Below are 18,113 nucleotides of genomic sequence, written 5' to 3'. Positions count from 1 at the left end.
TAAGCTTGATTTTGCTTTGGCGCTGTAAACTATACCTTTTTTTTAACTACATTTACTACAGCTTATTTAACTACAGTATTTTGTTCTTGAAGTTCTCTTTTTGTGCATTTTGTGCACCTTAGTTAGTGAACAAATTTGGTTTAATACTAGCATACATGAATCACAGTTGGGGGAAACTTTGCACAGTTAAAACTCATCTGTAAGACCTAGTACAGTATTAAATGGAATGTTTAGATGATTTTGAAAATCTGAAGGTAATAGAAGATTATTACAAAGTTATTGGTTGCACTGAACTATCAACTGTAAGTAGTAGTCAAGCATGCATTAATATACACTGACTTTGGCAAATGTCAAGCCTAATTTTTTTTGCCATATTGCATTGTAGACAGAACAAATACTTACCGAGTATCGCATAAAAGCAAAGAAATGTCACCCAGACAAAAACCCCAGTGACCCACAAGCAACTGAGGAATTTGCAAAGTTAAACGAAGCAAAAGAGGTTTTAACCGACCCAGAGGTAAAATGATGTTAAAAGTTTTGCACTACAACTATTGTTTTTTTTTTATATTTTAAGCAAAGAAAAGAGTATGAGAAATGGAAAAGCAGCGGACTTTTAATTACCTTTAAGAAGTGGAAAGCACTTGGAGGTTCTGTAAAAATGGTAGGCATGGATTTCTTGCAAAACTATTTGTGAGGTGAACAACTGAACAAATCGTTACAAAGCATATGTGAATAAAAAACGTATGGTTTACAAAAAATATGTTGTTTTGTTGACAGTCTATGCATTGGATCACAAAGACTAAAAAAACACCCATGGTATCAGATGGAAAAGGTTATTTTCTTCTGTGCTGCTTGTTCTCACTGTGTGTTTAAATTATTGCATTTTTCAGATCAACCTGAGGAACTCTGCACTTCTATGCAACAAAATGGAACAGCCCCAGAGTTCTCTGAAACTCTTCAAAAATTTCGTAACTATGAAATTTAGAAGGCAGGCAATGTTACCTTTGGGGTAATTTATTGGTGCTTTCAAGTGCGGTTAGGACATGCACAACTTGTTTGATTGGCAATTCATGTGTGTGAAACAGTGGCAACATCATGAAAGTGTTAAACACCTAGCTAAAGATTTTAAATAAAAAAATGATGTTTTGTGAAGGGTCACTCAAAGACATAGATACCACCATAGATATAGCACATGTGATAAAAAATTACTGGCACGACCTGGCAGAAAACAACATACAACACAGTGCAACAGTGTTGTGTAAAACCACAACCAATAATTTTTTTACAGAGGAGTTTTGGGATTTTAAGATTAATATAATCGTATGCCCTATACATTTCGCTTAACATCATGAGAAAAAGTGTGTGTAAATAAAAAATGCAGATATACTGGCCAGTCAAATAATAGGAGTATTTATTTTTCAAAAAAGAAAAATTTGTAAATGGTAAAATTGGTCCCACTGGAATGATTTGCAAATTGCTGAGGTTAACTTTGCACCAACTTTTTGTGAGTCTCCACACAGCGTTTGTGTTACAGTAGTGATCCAACAGAGGCATGCAAGCTGTAGCTGTATGAGGTAGATATAACATGAACATCTTGATGCAAGATAGAAATTCCATGTAAGCAGCAATAACCAGAATCCAAGACCAAAACAACATGGTCAGTGGACAGTGAGGTAAAGAACTCTCCTTGATTGGAAGGGAGCAGAGGTTATTCTCTTTGTGAGGGAAGTTGTTGATGGCAAGTACAAAGGATATCCATTTATAAGCAATAAGGCGACTTGCTATCTTCCCATTCTCTCTTGCAACCACAATGGTATTGGCTTGTTTAGTGTTTTGAGCACTCGCAACAACTTTGTGTTTGCCCCTTGATAGTACTTGCTTAAAAATATGCGACTCTACAAATTAAAAAATTTTTTTTATTAATTATTTGAAATTTTTTATGAATCATTATGAAATACTATACTTCTCGTTAGTAATGGTAATACATTTAAAATGTCAACGCTATATTAAATGCTTTAAAAACATGTAACAAAAAAAACTACAAAGCAGTTCAGTAACAAATCTCACCTTTTCATCCATATCTGGATAAGATCTGCCCTTGCTTTTTCCCAGACATTTAAGTTTTTTGTTTGGGAGCAGCTGGCAGAAAAACCCTTTCTTTGAATCAAACCTGTTCATTAAGCTCTTATTAATTTTGCTGGATACTATCAACATACATTCAAAGACATTTACCTCAAAATATCATTGTAATTGATTTTCTTTTTAAAGCCCAAAGCATTCTGGACATATTTCATGGCCTCCGTGGGCTTTTCTTTCAGTTGCTCACCATCCACCACAACAATCTGCTTAACGGACGAGACGAAAAACATCAATGTTATAACACGAGAAAATATGACCAGTTAAGTCCGCACCTGTTTGTGGCTACGTCCTTCCGTCCACCTTTCCAGGTGATATGCGTAAAATCCGGGGTCTAAACATCGCCGTTGCAGGGATATAAGTGCAGATGGGGAAGTTTGCCGTTTCGCTTGTACAACTTCGTAGAAAGTGTACTTGGTTGCAGCTGGGTCGTTATGCGAACGCATGTGCTGTAACAGGTAAAATAACTCGTTCAATATAATCAAGAACAGTTAAATTGTGTAAACTCAAATTAATATCTAGCGTGTTCGACAAAAAACATTTTTTTTTTTTTTTTTTTTAACAACTTTTTTTATAATTCTTTTTTTCTGTCGAATGAAAACAGCAACAAGATTCAGTATTTACAATATATCGGTATCAGACTAAGGTTACAAAACGTTATGAAAACAGTTAAGATATGTCTAACACTGCACGTAACACAAAACTAAATACAAATCATAGGAAAAATTAATTAGGACTGACCTGATACCATGAATAAGCTCGTTTTGCTGGATCGATCAAAATCACAACCACGTAAGCCTTAGGAAGCAAAGCTGCCACACGCTTGGGTACGAGGTCTTGGTCAAAGTATGTCGCACTTTTCTCGAAGAGAATTGTTTCGTTGGAGGGGAGAGGAAAGAAGTCCATGTACCTACATATAACTGTTTCAACAACCAGAATGGCAAAAAAATGAAGGGTCTTCAAAAATTTTCACCGTTTAAAAAACTTTTACCTAGAACAAGGGTGCACATCACAGGGGATGTTATTTCGGATCCAACAATGTTAAATCAAGCTTCTTTGTCAACATGTTATAATTTATCACATTTTCCGCGTACGAAAAGGTCACACAATGTTTGGGACGCATCACTGTTTTGAGTTGTGCACCTCATGGTGTGAAAGAAAATTCATAATAATTACCATTCAATCCCTTTGAGATAGTTTGAACCGCTGAAAAACTGAACTTCTTCAAATGTCTTTTCGCTTGGACGGTTGCTTTCAACATCCGGGTGCATAGTGAGAAACCAATAAAGTGCCGTCGTACCTGAAACCACCCATCAACATTTAGCTTTACTTTTTCTTCCTCATACAAACATACGCCTATGATAATTAGAATTCAAGGTACAATTTGCAAAAAAGCAGGGGAACGGTTGGCCGGTAAGCATTGGTGCAAGGCAGACACTGAATTTTCTCCAGAGGGGCGATTACTATTCAAAACTGATTGTGACGCGTTAATGGCGATTTAGGTCTCTAGACGAGCAGATTTAATCTGAGCCATGTATGTGTCAGACAAACCACTTTGAGTGACAAACGAAAAACAATCTTGACCTTTTTGTCTGCCACTATGCACTGTTTTTATTTTTCAATGTTAGTATATTCCCATACTCCCCCCTCCGCCCTTGCATTGGTGCATACATACCTGTTTTCTGAGGACCAACGACCAGAAATTGAGGAAGGCGATCGCACGATTTTTGTTCTGAATAAATTTCCTTGTGTCGTCTGTCAGAACAAGGGTTCTACAAAATTGACAAAATAAGTAGATAAGGAGTATTTCTACTTTAGTTTTCACGCATTATAATGCAAGGTTTGTCAAGAAATCCTGTTTACATTAAAAATGATCCTATAGTGCAGGTAACAAAGGTTTGTTTTGACAAAAACACAGGTGTGAACCACATTTCATCCAAACTTAGTTACAAACCATCGGTTTTAGTAAAAGTCCCAAAATTTGCCGCACGCAAAAAATCCTCTGTTCTTTAAATTAATATTCTTTTACATTCTTAAATTCATAAAATATTCTTTAATTTAATTGGCTAATCACGTGATCAGTGCTTGGAAACAACTTGCGATCAACTTTAAAACCAAACTAGCAGATAATCAATGCATCACATATAATTAGAAAGTATAAAAGAGTCTTAGTTTTACCGTCCACAGGGGATATTTTTCGTCTGGATAGAGCTCAAAATACTTGCGAGCAACTTCTTCGGGCGGATCGTAACGCAGTTTCAGGTTGGTCCAACATTGCACAAACTGTATCGCCCGGTCGAACGTATAAATTCCCAGTCGGTCGTTTCCGTAATTGGAAAGGTGCGTCATGAATATGTTGAACTGAATAAAAAAAAATTAATTGACTACTTTCAATTTACTGATAAAAAGATTTAACTTATTTGGTGCAAAGTTGCCATAACGGTAAGTAACAAATGTTGTTGTTTATCGCTGCTGAAATTAGCCTGAAATATTTAAACGAAATTATGATGTCAAAATTGCTTAGAATTAGTCTAGAAATCCAATCAGAATTAGCAAACACCCTCACGTAACACAACGCTTAACTTTTCCGGGTACTTTGTTACCACAAATTTTCGAAGCAAAAACTAGCATACCTGGTTGTAAAGGAATGATTGAAAGAGAAGTCCTCCTTCAATGAGACCATGTAGCACGCCCGGTCCACCCGGATATTTTTCCAACTCTATAGTATGTGTGAACAAGCCACAGGTCTGGCGTGGCAAAATCTAAATCCAACCCAGGATTAGCAAGATATTTGATTTTTAAATGTCATGTATGGAATTTGTGTGCACTGCAAAGAAACAACCATGCTTTATTACCGTTATTATTTTAGTTTTTTTTTGGTGTTACAACACCCCCATCAGCATTTTAGCACATTGTTTCGAAGGGTGTGAAAGTGCGGTTAATTTCCCGCTACGTAAAGGAACGAACAATACGACCAAGTGTTCGTCTCCGCAGTTGCTTTGTGTTTCGGTTGCACTCACTGCATTCACGCCGCGGCCGCGATGACCGCTTATGAAATAATCGTTTGACGTGCCGTTGATCAAAATAACAGGTCAACAATACCGTTTGAAAACACAACCTCACACGTTATTCATTGCTGCTACAATCTTTTTACAGAGGCTGCACGCTGTAAGAGTTATAATTGTTTGACAAGATAGCACCAAAAGATATATAGCTAAACGAGTAATTTGATTTTCGTATGTTTTTAATATATTTCGATAATATTTATCTCCTACTGCTGAAACATCTGTAAGGTTACATCGATGCATATTTAGGGGTGCAAGAGCACGTCCGAGACTATAACAGATTTGTTTTTAATCGGTAAAGTTTAAAAACTATTCCACCGAAATACTTGATACTTTTCGAGGATGCAGATACCATCGCATTGTTTCATAATATAGGGTTTGTTTTTTCGTTTTTCGTTAAACTTAGACAAGCGCACGTGTACACAAGCAACTAAAAAGTCTTGTGTTTTCGCGGACGAAAGTTCTTCGATATTTCGCGTGAACTGCTGTAATGCGCTTCCCGTTTTTAAAGCTGAATTTTCATGCGGTAAATGTCCGTAAAAAATAGTAACCGCAACTAACGGCTTCATTAATTAGATACCGAAACCGAACACCCTTCTCATATTTTTTCTAGATGCGCCACTGGTTGGACCCATTTATCGTTTCGTATTGCGTAATAAGGCGCACAATCTTCATCATCACAGAAAAACTGTTTATATTTGCTTAAACACACCTTCACTCCATCATAAATAAATCCACGTCGTTTGTGGTCAGGCCTCAAATGCGGATACTCCTCAGTGCTGGTGGTTGTAATGTCCCATATTTTGTGCCAGCAGTCATAGAGTGGCTGATGTACAGGATAAACCCCAGCATGATGGGGTGACACTGCATATCCTTGTGACATATTTAATTTATGTCGCTGCAATGACAAATGCATTTGAAAATCTGTTGTATTGTAGAAAATATATTAGTAAAATAAGCTAGGAAACGGTAAGAAAAAACCTGGCAATTTAACTGAAAGCAATGTAGTTATACTGTGCATAGGTACAGAATAAAATTGCACACATTGCATAACTTTTTGTGTAGAATTAATTTTATTTAGAACTATGGTAGTGACATTAACTGTGACTTGGCAACACTTCAATTGAACAACAATATTGATTAGTTTTCCTTATCCTCTGGTTGGTGCTAAGCTAATCAACTATTGACCTAGAGCAAACTTGGGGACTTGCAAAGAAAAAAACTTGCATCTAAATGCAGCATGAACTATTGTTTTTGAGAAACATGCTAATTTATAACAACATCTGCTGTGCCAATTAAAAAGACACAAGATTTGAGACTACGACATGGCTGTCAAACTAAACCACATCAACCTACCACTGAAAATTGTCTGTTGATATCCATATATGCACACAGGCTAGTTGTGTTATCAAACCAGTGTGCCTGCATATGGGACCACATGTGGGGAAACCACTTGAATCTGTCATGCAATTTCAAAAGCAAATGGTCTCCTTCGGTCTCTTCAGGAGAGCCTAAAAAGACCATCAGTACTGTGACCACCAGTTACATGCCAGAACAAGAAACCCACCGCTAAAAATAAATTTCCCAGAAAAACCAAGTTGAAAACTGAAGTCTGGGATTTTTTGACGGAGTTTATCTTGAAACTCCAGCAGAGCCTGGAATATATGCATAGAGAGATAAGCACAAGGGGGCTGTAGCATGTCAGTTATAATTCCAAAATACAATCATGAATATTTTTTTAAAAAATTAACAAGCATTCAAGGCATATTGAATATTGTTTTTTTAAGACACCGAGAAAATTATAACTGGTTCATGTCCCAATGTTATTTTCATGCTGCATGTTTATGGATATGCTCTTCACAAAAACAAATTATATTTGTCATACAAGTGGTATCTGTGTCACAAGAAAAGTTGTTCGTTTCATCAACATAAATATTAAAATATTATACAAACCATGACATCTTTTGAATTAATTCGTGTACCCTTGACACCAACAAACATGTCATCAATATCAATTTGAATGTTTCTGTCTAATGGTAGAGCCAGTCTGCCACGAGACAAGAAACTCAATGCATCCAGAAACAAAACCCTGTCGAAAACAGTATTTTACAAAATTGTTTTTGTTTACAAAACAATAAAATGTAGAAAGATAAAAGGTGCACATTCATTGTAGGTTTTCGATATTATGTAGCATTTACTTACTTATGCAGCCAAAATCTAAGTGTCCCTCCAAATATGACACGCTCCACCTGGTCAAACTCTCCGGTGTCTTGAACCACTGTTACCAGCTTTTTATTGTGTAAACCCTACAATTACAATAAATCATCAACAAAAATTAGAAAATACAACACAATTTATCAATGTAATAAAGCTTGAGTAAAAAATATTTATTGCATAGTGTTATTTGTGAAAATGGATTGACACAACTTCTTGTACCTCCAAATCAAAACCACCAAATAGCTTGCTCTCCCCTTCTGAATAATCTGCTTCTCTTAGTCTCCTGCAAATAGTGGTAGTTTTTGAAACAAAATATAGGGCCTGATTTAAAATGAATAAATTTAGAACCAACCTTGCTTTTATACGATTTTTTTGCTGACTTTGCCCAGTATCATGAATTTCATTCATTCCAGCTAGCTCAACAGTGCTTATTGGAATATAAGTTTTATGGCCAACCTCAAAAACAGACCAATAGTTCGGCAATACATCTTTTATCTGAAATCGTCAGTCAAAAAGCATTACTTCACGGACAAAATGATTTAATTGTATATGCTGCAGACAGATGGCCACTGTTTCGACCTAAAAGGTCTCATCAGTGCAAAATGATTTAAGTTCAACACAATAGAGCATTTTGTTATTATTAGATTTGGTTTCAAGCTAGGTTTTGTCCAGAATGGAATAACTTTCTTTGTTAAATGAAGTAAACAAGCATTGTATGAGACAAAAACTTTCCAAGGTTTAAAGCTTAGTTACTTTCTACCACATATCAAAACATGTATATTTTTAATAAATGTACCATTTCAGCAGGTCTGGTAATTCTTAATATTGAAGAAGATGTATTTACTTCATAGTTTTTGACCTTCAGATTTGTGGCATACTTAATGGGGAAACTATCAAGCTGTATAAACAAACAACAGTTAATAGTGACATTGCACAATGTGATGCTGTCATCACAATACCTGATGAAATAACTCTGTTCCACGATTAGGAATATTTTTTCTAGATGGATGAAGAAATGACACAATTCCAATGTCAAACTGTCTGCAGTATTTATCTAACATATCCCTATTCCATTGATGCAACCCAGCATATTGGAGCATGTCTTCAAATATAATTACTCCATACCTACCCTATTAAGTAAAATACTGCAAATGTGATTTGTTACTACTTTTTATATATGTACCACGGCCATCACACAATCACAAAAATACAATTGAAAGTTGCCTATTTTAATTGGCATCTACATTCAGAAGTGCACTTTGTTTTTTTACCTTGTTATCATCAATTAGCACAGGTAGACTTTTAATTTCACCAACTTGTGCATTGAATTTGAACCTTGCGGACTCCAACAAAACAACAATATCCCTACCCAACTGTAACACATAACAAATACAAGTAAAAAATTAAGCTGGATGTTAAGCAAAAGACATGCCTAAAGAATCCAACCACTTACTAACCTGTGTTTGAGGGGATCTCAAAAACAAAAGAGCTTTTTGCCTTGTTTGTGAACTTTCAGGAAACTCAATGGGTTGGTGGTTTAACACCTAATAAGAAAGATCAAATAAAACCTCACACAAAGAATAATGAAACTACGACATAGCCTAACAAAAAATACATTTTTTGACAACATATCATATGACCAAGACGATAGCAGCCACTAAAAACATTTGGTACTTACCAATCTGTTAGTGTCACATTTATAACCAGTGTTAATCACATGAATGCCTTTTTTGCGATATGAATTAAAATCATCACTTTCCCATTCAAGAAACATGTATATCACACTGAAGAAAGCTAAACTTCCAATGGTAAATAATATGTTTCGAGGGCTGGCAATCTTCCTCATTTTCATCCACATGTTTTTTAAATATATTCTATGATTCTTTTGGAATTAATAGTTCATGCAAAACAGTTGCAAACAACATCTGCGCAAAAAGTAAACTTCGCGGTCTCTTTTCATGCACTGGCGGCGGCAGCAGCACCAATAATAACATGACAAATAATATTTTTACGAACACAGTAACACACCCAGGCGGGTTGGTAACTAAAAAGTGGCACCAACATGGCACGCATGGAACTGGTTTTGGGGCCACATGGCACCAACGTAACATCAACACGTCACCAACATGGCACCAACATGGCCACAGCATGGGATCAATTTAACACCGTATTTGTGGATAATGTTAATAATGCAGTTGTTATTTGCCAAAGTTTAGTGTTAGAAAAGAGCAGTTATGCAGCACTAAGCAAATAGATGCAGTCAACAAAACACAACATTTCATTGATAACCATATTTAATTTAGACTTTTCGGATCAATTTTGAAACTATTGAACAAACGCATCTTGTAGTTTAAAGTTATTGTTACATTTTGTTTTTGTTAAAACAAAGTTTCCCACACTGATGAAATGCCCTAACGATTAGTGCAAATGGCAACTGCAGACTATATTACCGATTTAGCATACAAACAGAAAACACACCAACGTGCCATGCTGGTGACATGTTGGTGCCATGCCTGTGCCATGCGTGCCATGTTGGGGTCACGTGGCCCAAATTTGGTGACATGCGTCCCATGTTGGTGCCACTTTTTGGTTACAACCCCTGTTGAACACGCCTCTGTTTTATTTTGATGTTCCACTTCAGTGCGCTGAGTTTTTAACTGTGCTTTGGATGGAGTCTGCTATTACACCGAAACAGAAATTAAGCAGTGTAAAATCGACAAAAATATGAACCACGTCGGCGTTTCGACGGCTTTTTTCGGCCAGCAGGAGGTATGCGGATACCCTCGATCCAGTGGTGGGAATTTGGTCGGTTTATGCAAACCGGTTCTTGGTATTTCAATGACCTCCGAGAACCCCAAACGTATGTGTAAGCTTGTGTTTCACATAAATCACTGTATTCCCGCGGCTAATGATATGTGCTATTATTAGACCTAATTAATTATAGTTACAGTGAATAATTTGTCTTGCTAGACTTTTTTGCTAGTAGGGACCAAAGTATTTATCTTTGCTTCATATATATATAGAACTGTTAGCAGTCCGTTTTCGCTTTCGGTTTGACTAAAATCCTGACTGCCTGACTCGCCTGACTTGCTTGACTTCAACAGCAGTATTTCCAAAACTATTTTCAGGAAAAGTAGCCTGATTGCCTGACTTTCGTGATTGTGTGTTGCAATTGCCTGACTTTCGTGAATGTGCGTTGCAATTGCCTGACTTGCATATGTTTGTATTTTAAATGCCTGACTTTCGTTTTAGTATAGGCACGGGAATTGCGCAGCTTTTGTGTGATTGGGAGTATTTGCGGTGTTACCTAGACCCTTGAAAGAACTATAAAAAGTCTGAAGATGATATTGTTCTGCGAATCCAACACACAGTCACGAAAGTCAGGCAATTCCAATTCACATTCACGAAAGTGAGGCAATTCCATCACGCATTCACGAAAGCCATGCAATTCAAACGTACGATGATTGTATGGCTATTTTCCCTGAATTTGTTTTGGAAATACTGGTGCTGAAGTCAGGCAAGTCAGGCGAGTCAGGCAGTCAGGATTTTAGTTAAGCCCGTCCGTTTTTCCCTTTTTCTTTGTAGTCCTCTTGTCGTTTATTGCGTTATTCCTGTCCCTTTTTCTGGTGTTTCTTGTGTTTTTATTTATACTCCACTGTATACACACTACGCCTAAATGAACAATTTACTGCCGTAGGATCCGTTGTTGTTTCAGACCTAGGAGCGCTGCACGCCAACATCACAACGTGCGATTGACCATCAGCAAAACCTACGATGATTCAACAAGGGCAACCTCCATACGATCCCGACCGTCTCCAACCGAAACCACCACGTTTGGACTGTCCTCGGGACGTTGGGGTCTGTCGATGTGGATCAAAGGAAACGTTCTGAGAACCGAGTTGGCTTTTGCGTTTCGATGGGTTTTGCTTTGGCCAGCACGGCCGGGTGGCCACGTTTCGTCACATGCAGCTTGTCGCAACCCATCACCTCCCCAGTGCGACTGCTGGCTGCGATCCTACGACAGACGGTGATTCTTCGTGAGGAAATCACCTTTACATGCGCGCCTGACTCGATAACCTTTATGGCCCATGCCATTTCCATTCCTTGTGTAGATTCCCAAACCCGATTTCGTTAGTTCTTTCCATTACGTTTTCTATGTTTGGCACAACTTCCGTTATTGCGTCACAAAGGCTGCGCAGTAGCCGTGCGCGTGCAGACCGCATGGTTGTGTTTTTTCTTGGCTAGTTGTGTTACCAGTTATTGTGGTATCTTTAATAATAATGATTCTATTTGAATAAGCAAAACTGCGAAATAGTTCGTTTACTGTGCCTTGCAGCAATTGAAACTTTACTGGATTATAATAATGCTACTGAAAATGTGTTGTCACAACGGACAATTCTCTGAATAAGATCGGTCGCAAAACAGTTCGGTGAGTGTGATTGATTTTGCTATAGTGTAAATTTGTTTACGTATTGATCGTACAATTGTGTTTCTTTACTAGAAACCGCTCCCGTTCCGGCGCCGTGACTTTGCGCCCGTCATTCATTTCACATTGAATACAACTGTGTTTTGTGTCCTGTACTTGGTGACTATCTGGGAAGCTAGGAGCGCGTTTCGAGAGATTTTGTGCTGAACCGCTGTGCAACGTGTAGCGTTACCGATCGGCTAGAAAAAGCACGTTACATACAAGTTTCGAACTGTTATTGTTACAACCGTTTGTGACGTCACAACATGCCTGTCCTGACAAAGAAGAAGAGAAAACGGCTTGGCTGTGCATTAAAACAGTTACAAGATGATTACCTCGATGCTGAGAGGGTGATGCTCAACCGCGAAAAGGAAAAACTGCAAGAAGCGTTGCTTGCCGTAGAAGCAAGCTACACCGAGGTTATGAACCTGTGTGAAGATATGTCTGATGAGGCCACAATGCCGGGAAGCGTGTCTCGAAAAAGGGATTGTGTTCGAGGCAAGAACGAATTTGACACTCGCGTCAGGCAGTGGCTGCGAGACATTTCAACACCGGTGCCTGTCTCCGAAGCTGGTAGCCGTTCACCGCCCGCAAGTAGAACGTCGAAACCATGTGAATCCACTATTCACACTGGGAGCGTAAGATCTTCTAGGAGCTCGACATACAGTATTAAGTTAAAGGAAAGTCGTGTGAAGCTAAATCTTGCTCGTTTAGCACGCAAGCAAGATGAAGAACGAAAAGAAGAGGAATTAAAACGAGCCGAGTTCACTCTTGAACGAGAACTAGATAAAAGAAAATTGGAAGCTGAAATCGCTGATCGCGAATCTCAACGGAAGTTAGAATTAGCAGAAGCCGAACTGAACGCATGGGAAGAAGTTGGGAGTGTTTGTTCGTTAAAATACCAACCCCGAAAAGACACAGTGTGTCCCAAGGTTCCTGAAGAATTAGTGATCGAAGATCCTAAACCAAATGAAATAAAGTTCAAGGAATTCGAACGTCCTAGTCGCCAAAAGGTACCACGTGATAATATTTACTCGCCACATAACGGACATACCTCTACGACACAATTTAGACCACATTATACGGAGGTTGGTGAACGTTTTCTGCCAAAACCACAAATAACAAAGTTTGATGGCGACCCTATGGACTATTGGTCATTTGCAAATCGGTACAAAATTCATATTGCTAGCAGATTAGACTGTGATGATTTAAGACTTACATATTTGCTGCAACATTGCACGCCGAGTGTCAATGAAAAGCTGAGGCACTATACGTCATCCTCAAACCCTGCAATAAGCTACGAACTTGCTTGGAAAGAATTGTACGAACGCTATGGTCAACCACATATCATCGCTCGTTGCTGCGAAAGGAAGTTGCAAGAAAGTCCGAAGATTGGACGAAACGACCCCGACGGTTTGGAAAAGTTGGCCGTCCTCCTTAAGAGATGCTGCGTATCATTGGAGGAAATCACTGGCATGTCTACCGTAGATTCCGTCTGCTATGCGTTTAAACGAAAATCGCATCGTGAGCGACGACAATTTGTGAGAGCGAAAGGTTTGTGTTTCCGGTGTCTCGAAGTGGGACACATGGTTGTCGATTGTAGCAGTAAGACGGTTTGCCATGAGGAAGGTTGTGGAAGTGCATACCATCATGTGCTACTGCACAATCCGGCGAGACCTCGACCGACAGATGCATCTTCGGAGGACAAAAATGGAAATGACTCGGCGTCTTTGACGCAGGGTAGTTGCTTGAATACCGTGGGCTGTCATGGTAGCAACTCATTGTCCGCTTGGTTAGACATTGTTCCTGTTCGAGTCCGCGTCGGGGATAAGGAAATTGAAACATATGCTCTGCTGGACACTGGTTCGGACAAAACCTTCTGTGAGAAACGGCTGATCGACATGTTGGATGTTGAGGTAGAAGGCGAACCCGTTCGTATGCAGCTCGGTTCGATCAATGGTGCAAAGGAGCTGAACACCGTGAAAATCTCCATGTCAGTACTGCCCTTGATGGGAGGAGAGGAGTTCAATTTACCGGAAGTGACGCTACTTGACGAAATACCTGTTCCGCCTGAGCATGTCCCAAAGTTTGGAACATCTGTTCGTCCCAAGCATCTGCAGGGAGTGCATTTACCGCAAATCAAAGGTGGGTCTGTCACATTACTTATTGGTACAGACAACTACTTAGTTCATCGATGTTTGGAGAGTCGGTTCTCTCCTGATCCGGAGTACCCGGACGCTGTCAAAACGCCTCTGGGTTGGTTGCTAAGAGGTTATGCTCCACAGAAAACCCCCAGGGGCTGTAGTTTTCTGTTGCAGGGAATTGAACGTTTCAATCCCTTTAATAACATCGATGACGTCATCGTGACCGATGATGGTGAAACTTACCCCATGCGAAGTGGTGATTTGGGGGTTGCTGAATCCTTCCTACAGTGGCTCCGGAGCAACAGGGAAGCAATGGAGTTTGGATTGAAATTTTCAGCGGAGGACGTCATTGCATATGACATCATGACCAAGCAAGTGGAACACAAAGATGGACATTACCAGCTGCCACTGTTGTGGCGAAATTCGGCAGATATTCTTCCCAACACTTTGAAATTGGCACAGAAACGACTGTCTGGTCTTAAGAAGCGTTTGTCGCATGATGCAAGTTTAAGTCAAAGGTATGTACAGCAGATGCAAATCCTTCTGGATAAGGGTTATGCCGAACGGGTACCAGAAGAAGAAATTAGTACTGACGGTCGGAAGTGGTACCTTCCTCACCATCCCGTGGTCAACCCAAAGAAGCCGGAAAAGCTTCGGATCGTTTTTGACTGTGCCGCAAAGTGCGACGGTAACTCTATAAACGATCACTTGATGAAAGGACCAGACTTGATGAACTCGTTGGTTGGAGTGCTTTTGAGATTCCGCAAAGAAGCCGTGGCTTTGGTTGCGGACATAGAAGCCATGTTCCACCAAGTACGCGTCACACAGCAGGATCGTGACGCCTTCAGATTCCTGTGGTGGCCAGGAGGCGACACACTAAAGGACCCTGTGCCGCACCGAATGACTGTTCATTTATTTGGCGCAAAGTCGTCCCCAAGCTGTGCCACATTCTGCCTACGTGAAACTGCACGTGAATTTGGGAAGTTTTTTGATCCTCGTGTCACCGAGGTCGTGAGAAAAAACTTTTATGTGGACGATTGTTTATTATCAATCCCCACAGAAGCAATGGGAATGAAAATGGTGGAAAATTTAAGAAGTTTGCTGTCCATGGGAGGTTTCAGGCTGACAAAATGGTTGTCATCGAGTGACGCTGTGACGACCTCTGTTCCTAATGAGGAAAGGTCCAAATCAATCCAGAACATTCCGCTTGGCGGAGAGGTACAGGAACGTGTTCTGGGAATCAGCTGGCGTCTTCCAGAGGACGAATTTGGATTTAATGTCGTCCTGCCGGACAAACCGATCACGCGACGTGGAATGCTCTCTGTGACAAACTCCTTGTTTGACCCCCTTGGATTCGTTGCACCCGTGGTCCTAGAAGCTCGATTGATCTACAGGGACGTGTGTCAACAGAAGATTGGATGGGACGATGTCGTGCCGACCACGGATCAAGCCAGGTGGCGAAAATGGCGAGAAAGCCTCTGTGAGCTTTGTGAGGTAAGAATACCTCGTTTTTATCGAATGACCACCAATGCGTCCAAAGTACAGTTACATGTTTTTGCTGACGCTTCGTCAGAAGCACGAGGTTGTGCTTGTTACCTGAGGTCAGTAGATGACCGCTCGAACGTTACGTGCTCGCTGGTGATGGGCAAATCACTGCTTTCCGGTTCAGGAAGGCAAACCATACCACGACTGGAACTGGAGGCTGCTTTGGATGCAGTGAAAATGTCACGAACAGTGAAGGAGGAACTTGATTTAGAAGACTGTCCTTGTCTGTTTTGGACAGACTCATCCATTGTGCTGCAGAGTTTGCACGCCGACAGCAAGAACTTTCCTATATTTTCGCGAAATCGAATTACACAGATTTTGAATCACTCATGTGTCCATGATTGGATGCACGTACCAACCGACGAGAACCCGGCTGATGCAGCGTCTCGCGGTGTCACTGCCAATGCACTGTGCAGTGGAATGTGGTTAACCGGACCTGAGTTTCTGCGAAAGACACCCGACCAGTGGCCAAATCGTTTCACCAAGATACCAACTACTGCTGAGGTCTACAAAAGCTTTGACTTGGAAAGAATCAAGGCGGATGTTTTCCTCACAACGCTCGAAGAAAAAGGCACTGATCGTTTGATTGGCTATTTTTCGTCACTACATCGTTTGAAGCTGGCAACTGCATGGTTGCTCAGGTTTAAACGCTACTTGTACTGTAAAGCGAAAAAGAAAGAGGTGACCGTGTCACACTCGCCTATATCCGTTGACGAATTAATAATTGCTGAGTCAGAACTTGTCAAGTTTGTGCAGCGTCAGCACTTTGCTGACTGGCTTGCATCGCTACCCACGGGTAAACTGCTGCCAAAATCTGCGCTCTATAGGCTCGACCCTATATTGAAGGACGACATACTTCGTGTTGGCGGCAGACTCGACAACGCGAGGTTGTGCTACGAAACAAGGCATCCGGCGATTCTGCCCAATGATTGTCGCCTAACGGAATTAATTGCCCAAGAAATTCACGCCCAAGGTGCGGGGCATGCTGGTATCAACTACACATTGAGTTTGTTGTGCCAGCGCTACTGGATAGTGAACGCCCGAGCGACTGTTCGTCGGGTTATACGCCATTGCTTGTTTTGCCGACGAAGAAATGCCAGGCCAGGTCAGCAGCTGATGGCTGACCTGCCTCCGTCCAGATTGCAGGTTGACGAACTACCATTCTCACACGTCGGTGTGGACTATTTCGGACCTTTGCTGATCAGACAACGCAGATGCGAAATTAAAAGGTACGGATGTCTGTTTACGTGTATGACGACACGTGCTGTTCATCTAGAAGTTGCTGCCGACCTAACTACAGACGCCTTTTTGAACGTCTTGAGGCGATTTCTTGCACGACGTGGTCCAATATCACACATTTACTCGGATAATGGAACCAATTTCGTCGGAGCAAACCGCGTTATGAAGGAAGACGTGGAGAAATGGAACCAAAATCAGATCTGCGACTACCTGCGCCAGCGGAAGGTGAAGTGGTCGTTCAACCCACCAGGAGCAAGCCACATGGGTGGAGTGTGGGAACGGATGATCAGAACCGTCCGAAGAATTATGATGGCGATTTATCCTGAGGGAAAACTAGACGATGACGCCCTACACACGTTGCTGTTGGAAGTGGAGAAGATCGTAAATTCACGACCACTAACTGAAGTCCCCCTGGATGTCGGTGAGGACATGCCCTTGACGCCAAACCACCTATTACGAATTAACCCATCTGTGGGACTGCCGCCGACGATTACCTACCCGAGCGATTGCTACGCCAGACGCCGATACCGCCTGGTTCAACATGTTGCCGATGAGTTTTGGCAACGATGGCTGAGGGAGTACCCCCGGACAATCATCTCCAGACAAAAATGGCACACCCGAAAAAGTAACTTTTCCAAAGGTGATGTTGTGCTACTCGTCGATGATTCTGCTCCACGATGTCGATGGCCTCTCGGTAGAGTTACCGAACTATTCCATGACAAACACCAGGTGGTGAGGAGCGTTGAAGTGAAGACGGCCGGCGGCGTCCTCAGGAGACCCATCACTAAACTCTGCGTGGTAATCCCTGCCGCACAGGATGAGACTGAACTGAAAACTGTTTGTGAATCTTTGTGTTGATGTAAAATTGGTACAATGCCCAATTTTGGGGGGGAGGATGTAGATTCCCAAACCCGATTTCGTTAGTTCTTTCCATTACGTTTTCTATGTTTGGCACAACTTCCGTTATTGCGTCACAAAGGCTGCGCAGTAGCCGTGCGCGTGCAGACCGCATGGTTGTGTTTTTTCTTGGCTAGTTGTGTTACCAGTTATTGTGGTATCTTTAATAATAATGATTCTATTTGAATAAGCAAAACTGCGAAATAGTTCGTTTACTGTGCCTTGCAGCAATTGAAACTTTACTGGATTATAATAATGCTACTGAAAATGTGTTGTCACAACGGACAATTCTCTGAATAAGATCGGTCGCAAAACAGTTCGGTGAGTGTGATTGATTTTGCTATAGTGTAAATTTGTTTACGTATTGATCGTACAATTGTGTTTCTTTACTAGAAACCGCTCCCG

At 40.7% G+C, this 18,113-nt stretch overlaps 3 protein-coding genes across 5 annotated transcripts; 2 read left to right on the top strand and 1 right to left on the bottom strand.

Annotated features, from left to right (window-relative positions):
* The first annotated feature begins 75 nt into the window (after positions 1–75).
* LOC145912722 (dnaJ homolog subfamily C member 12-like) lies at positions 76–1,029 on the top strand. Of its 3 annotated transcripts, none has more exons than XM_083000288.1 (5): positions 76–254; positions 386–517; positions 575–661; positions 778–832; positions 891–1,029. In XM_083000288.1, the coding sequence occupies exons 1-5, from the start codon at positions 222–224 to the stop codon at positions 983–985; spliced, it is 402 nt and encodes a 133-aa protein (XP_082856414.1). In that variant the 5' UTR covers positions 76–221; the 3' UTR covers positions 986–1,029. The 3 variants fall into 3 exon arrangements, with proteins under 3 accessions (XP_082856414.1, XP_082856413.1, XP_082856412.1); XM_083000286.1 differs by having other exon boundaries at positions 81–302; XM_083000287.1 differs by lacking the exon at positions 778–832 and having other exon boundaries at positions 78–302; positions 891–1,020.
* A 728-nt stretch (positions 1,030–1,757) lies between these two features.
* Positions 1,758–9,424, bottom strand: LOC145912720 (bifunctional heparan sulfate N-deacetylase/N-sulfotransferase 4-like). The gene is made up of 21 exons (XM_083000283.1): positions 9,097–9,424; positions 8,876–8,962; positions 8,690–8,791; positions 8,378–8,548; positions 8,215–8,316; positions 7,771–7,913; positions 7,638–7,701; positions 7,404–7,507; positions 7,155–7,290; positions 6,769–6,856; positions 6,558–6,712; positions 5,914–6,099; positions 4,770–4,898; positions 4,315–4,497; positions 3,812–3,908; positions 3,313–3,436; positions 2,878–3,046; positions 2,412–2,585; positions 2,233–2,342; positions 2,068–2,170; positions 1,758–1,895 (listed from the first exon to the last, which is right to left on the bottom strand). The coding sequence occupies exons 1-21, from the start codon at positions 9,274–9,276 to the stop codon at positions 1,782–1,784; spliced, it is 2,721 nt and encodes a 906-aa protein (XP_082856409.1). The 5' UTR covers positions 9,277–9,424; the 3' UTR covers positions 1,758–1,781.
* A 2,725-nt stretch (positions 9,425–12,149) lies between these two features.
* Positions 12,150–17,669, top strand: LOC145911863 (uncharacterized). The gene has a single exon (XM_082999306.1). The coding sequence runs from the start codon at positions 12,150–12,152 to the stop codon at positions 17,667–17,669; it is 5,520 nt and encodes a 1,839-aa protein (XP_082855432.1).
* The last annotated feature ends 444 nt before the right edge of the window (positions 17,670–18,113 follow it).

Source organism: Ascidia mentula, chromosome 8 (genome assembly GCF_947561715.1).
Source record: "Ascidia mentula chromosome 8, kaAscMent1.1, whole genome shotgun sequence".
Lineage (NCBI taxonomy): Eukaryota > Metazoa > Chordata > Ascidiacea > Phlebobranchia > Ascidiidae > Ascidia > Ascidia mentula.
This window is presented reverse-complemented; position numbering and strand designations above follow the sequence as displayed.

Excerpts from the sequence above, each read along its gene's own strand:
- LOC145912720 (XM_083000283.1), bottom strand. The coding sequence starts at position 9,276 with ATGTGGATGAAAATGAGGAAGATTGCCAGCCCTCGAAACATATTATTT. Across the intron at positions 7,914-8,214 it reads TTACCAGACCTGCTGAAATG|ATAAAAGATGTATTGCCGAA; the intron begins GTACATTTATTA and ends TGACGATTTCAG. Across the intron at positions 6,713-6,768 it reads TGGGAAATTTATTTTTAGCG|GCTCTCCTGAAGAGACCGAA; the intron begins GTGGGTTTCTTG and ends TGGTCTTTTTAG.
- LOC145911863 (XM_082999306.1), top strand. The coding sequence starts at position 12,150 with ATGCCTGTCCTGACAAAGAAGAAGAGAAAACGGCTTGGCTGTGCATTA.
- LOC145912722 (XM_083000286.1), top strand. The coding sequence starts at position 222 with ATGGAATGTTTAGATGATTTTGAAAATCTGAAGGTAATAGAAGATTAT. Across the intron at positions 303-385 it reads GTTGCACTGAACTATCAACT|ACAGAACAAATACTTACCGA; the intron begins GTAAGTAGTAGT and ends ATTGCATTGTAG. Across the intron at positions 518-574 it reads AGGTTTTAACCGACCCAGAG|CAAAGAAAAGAGTATGAGAA; the intron begins GTAAAATGATGT and ends TTATATTTTAAG.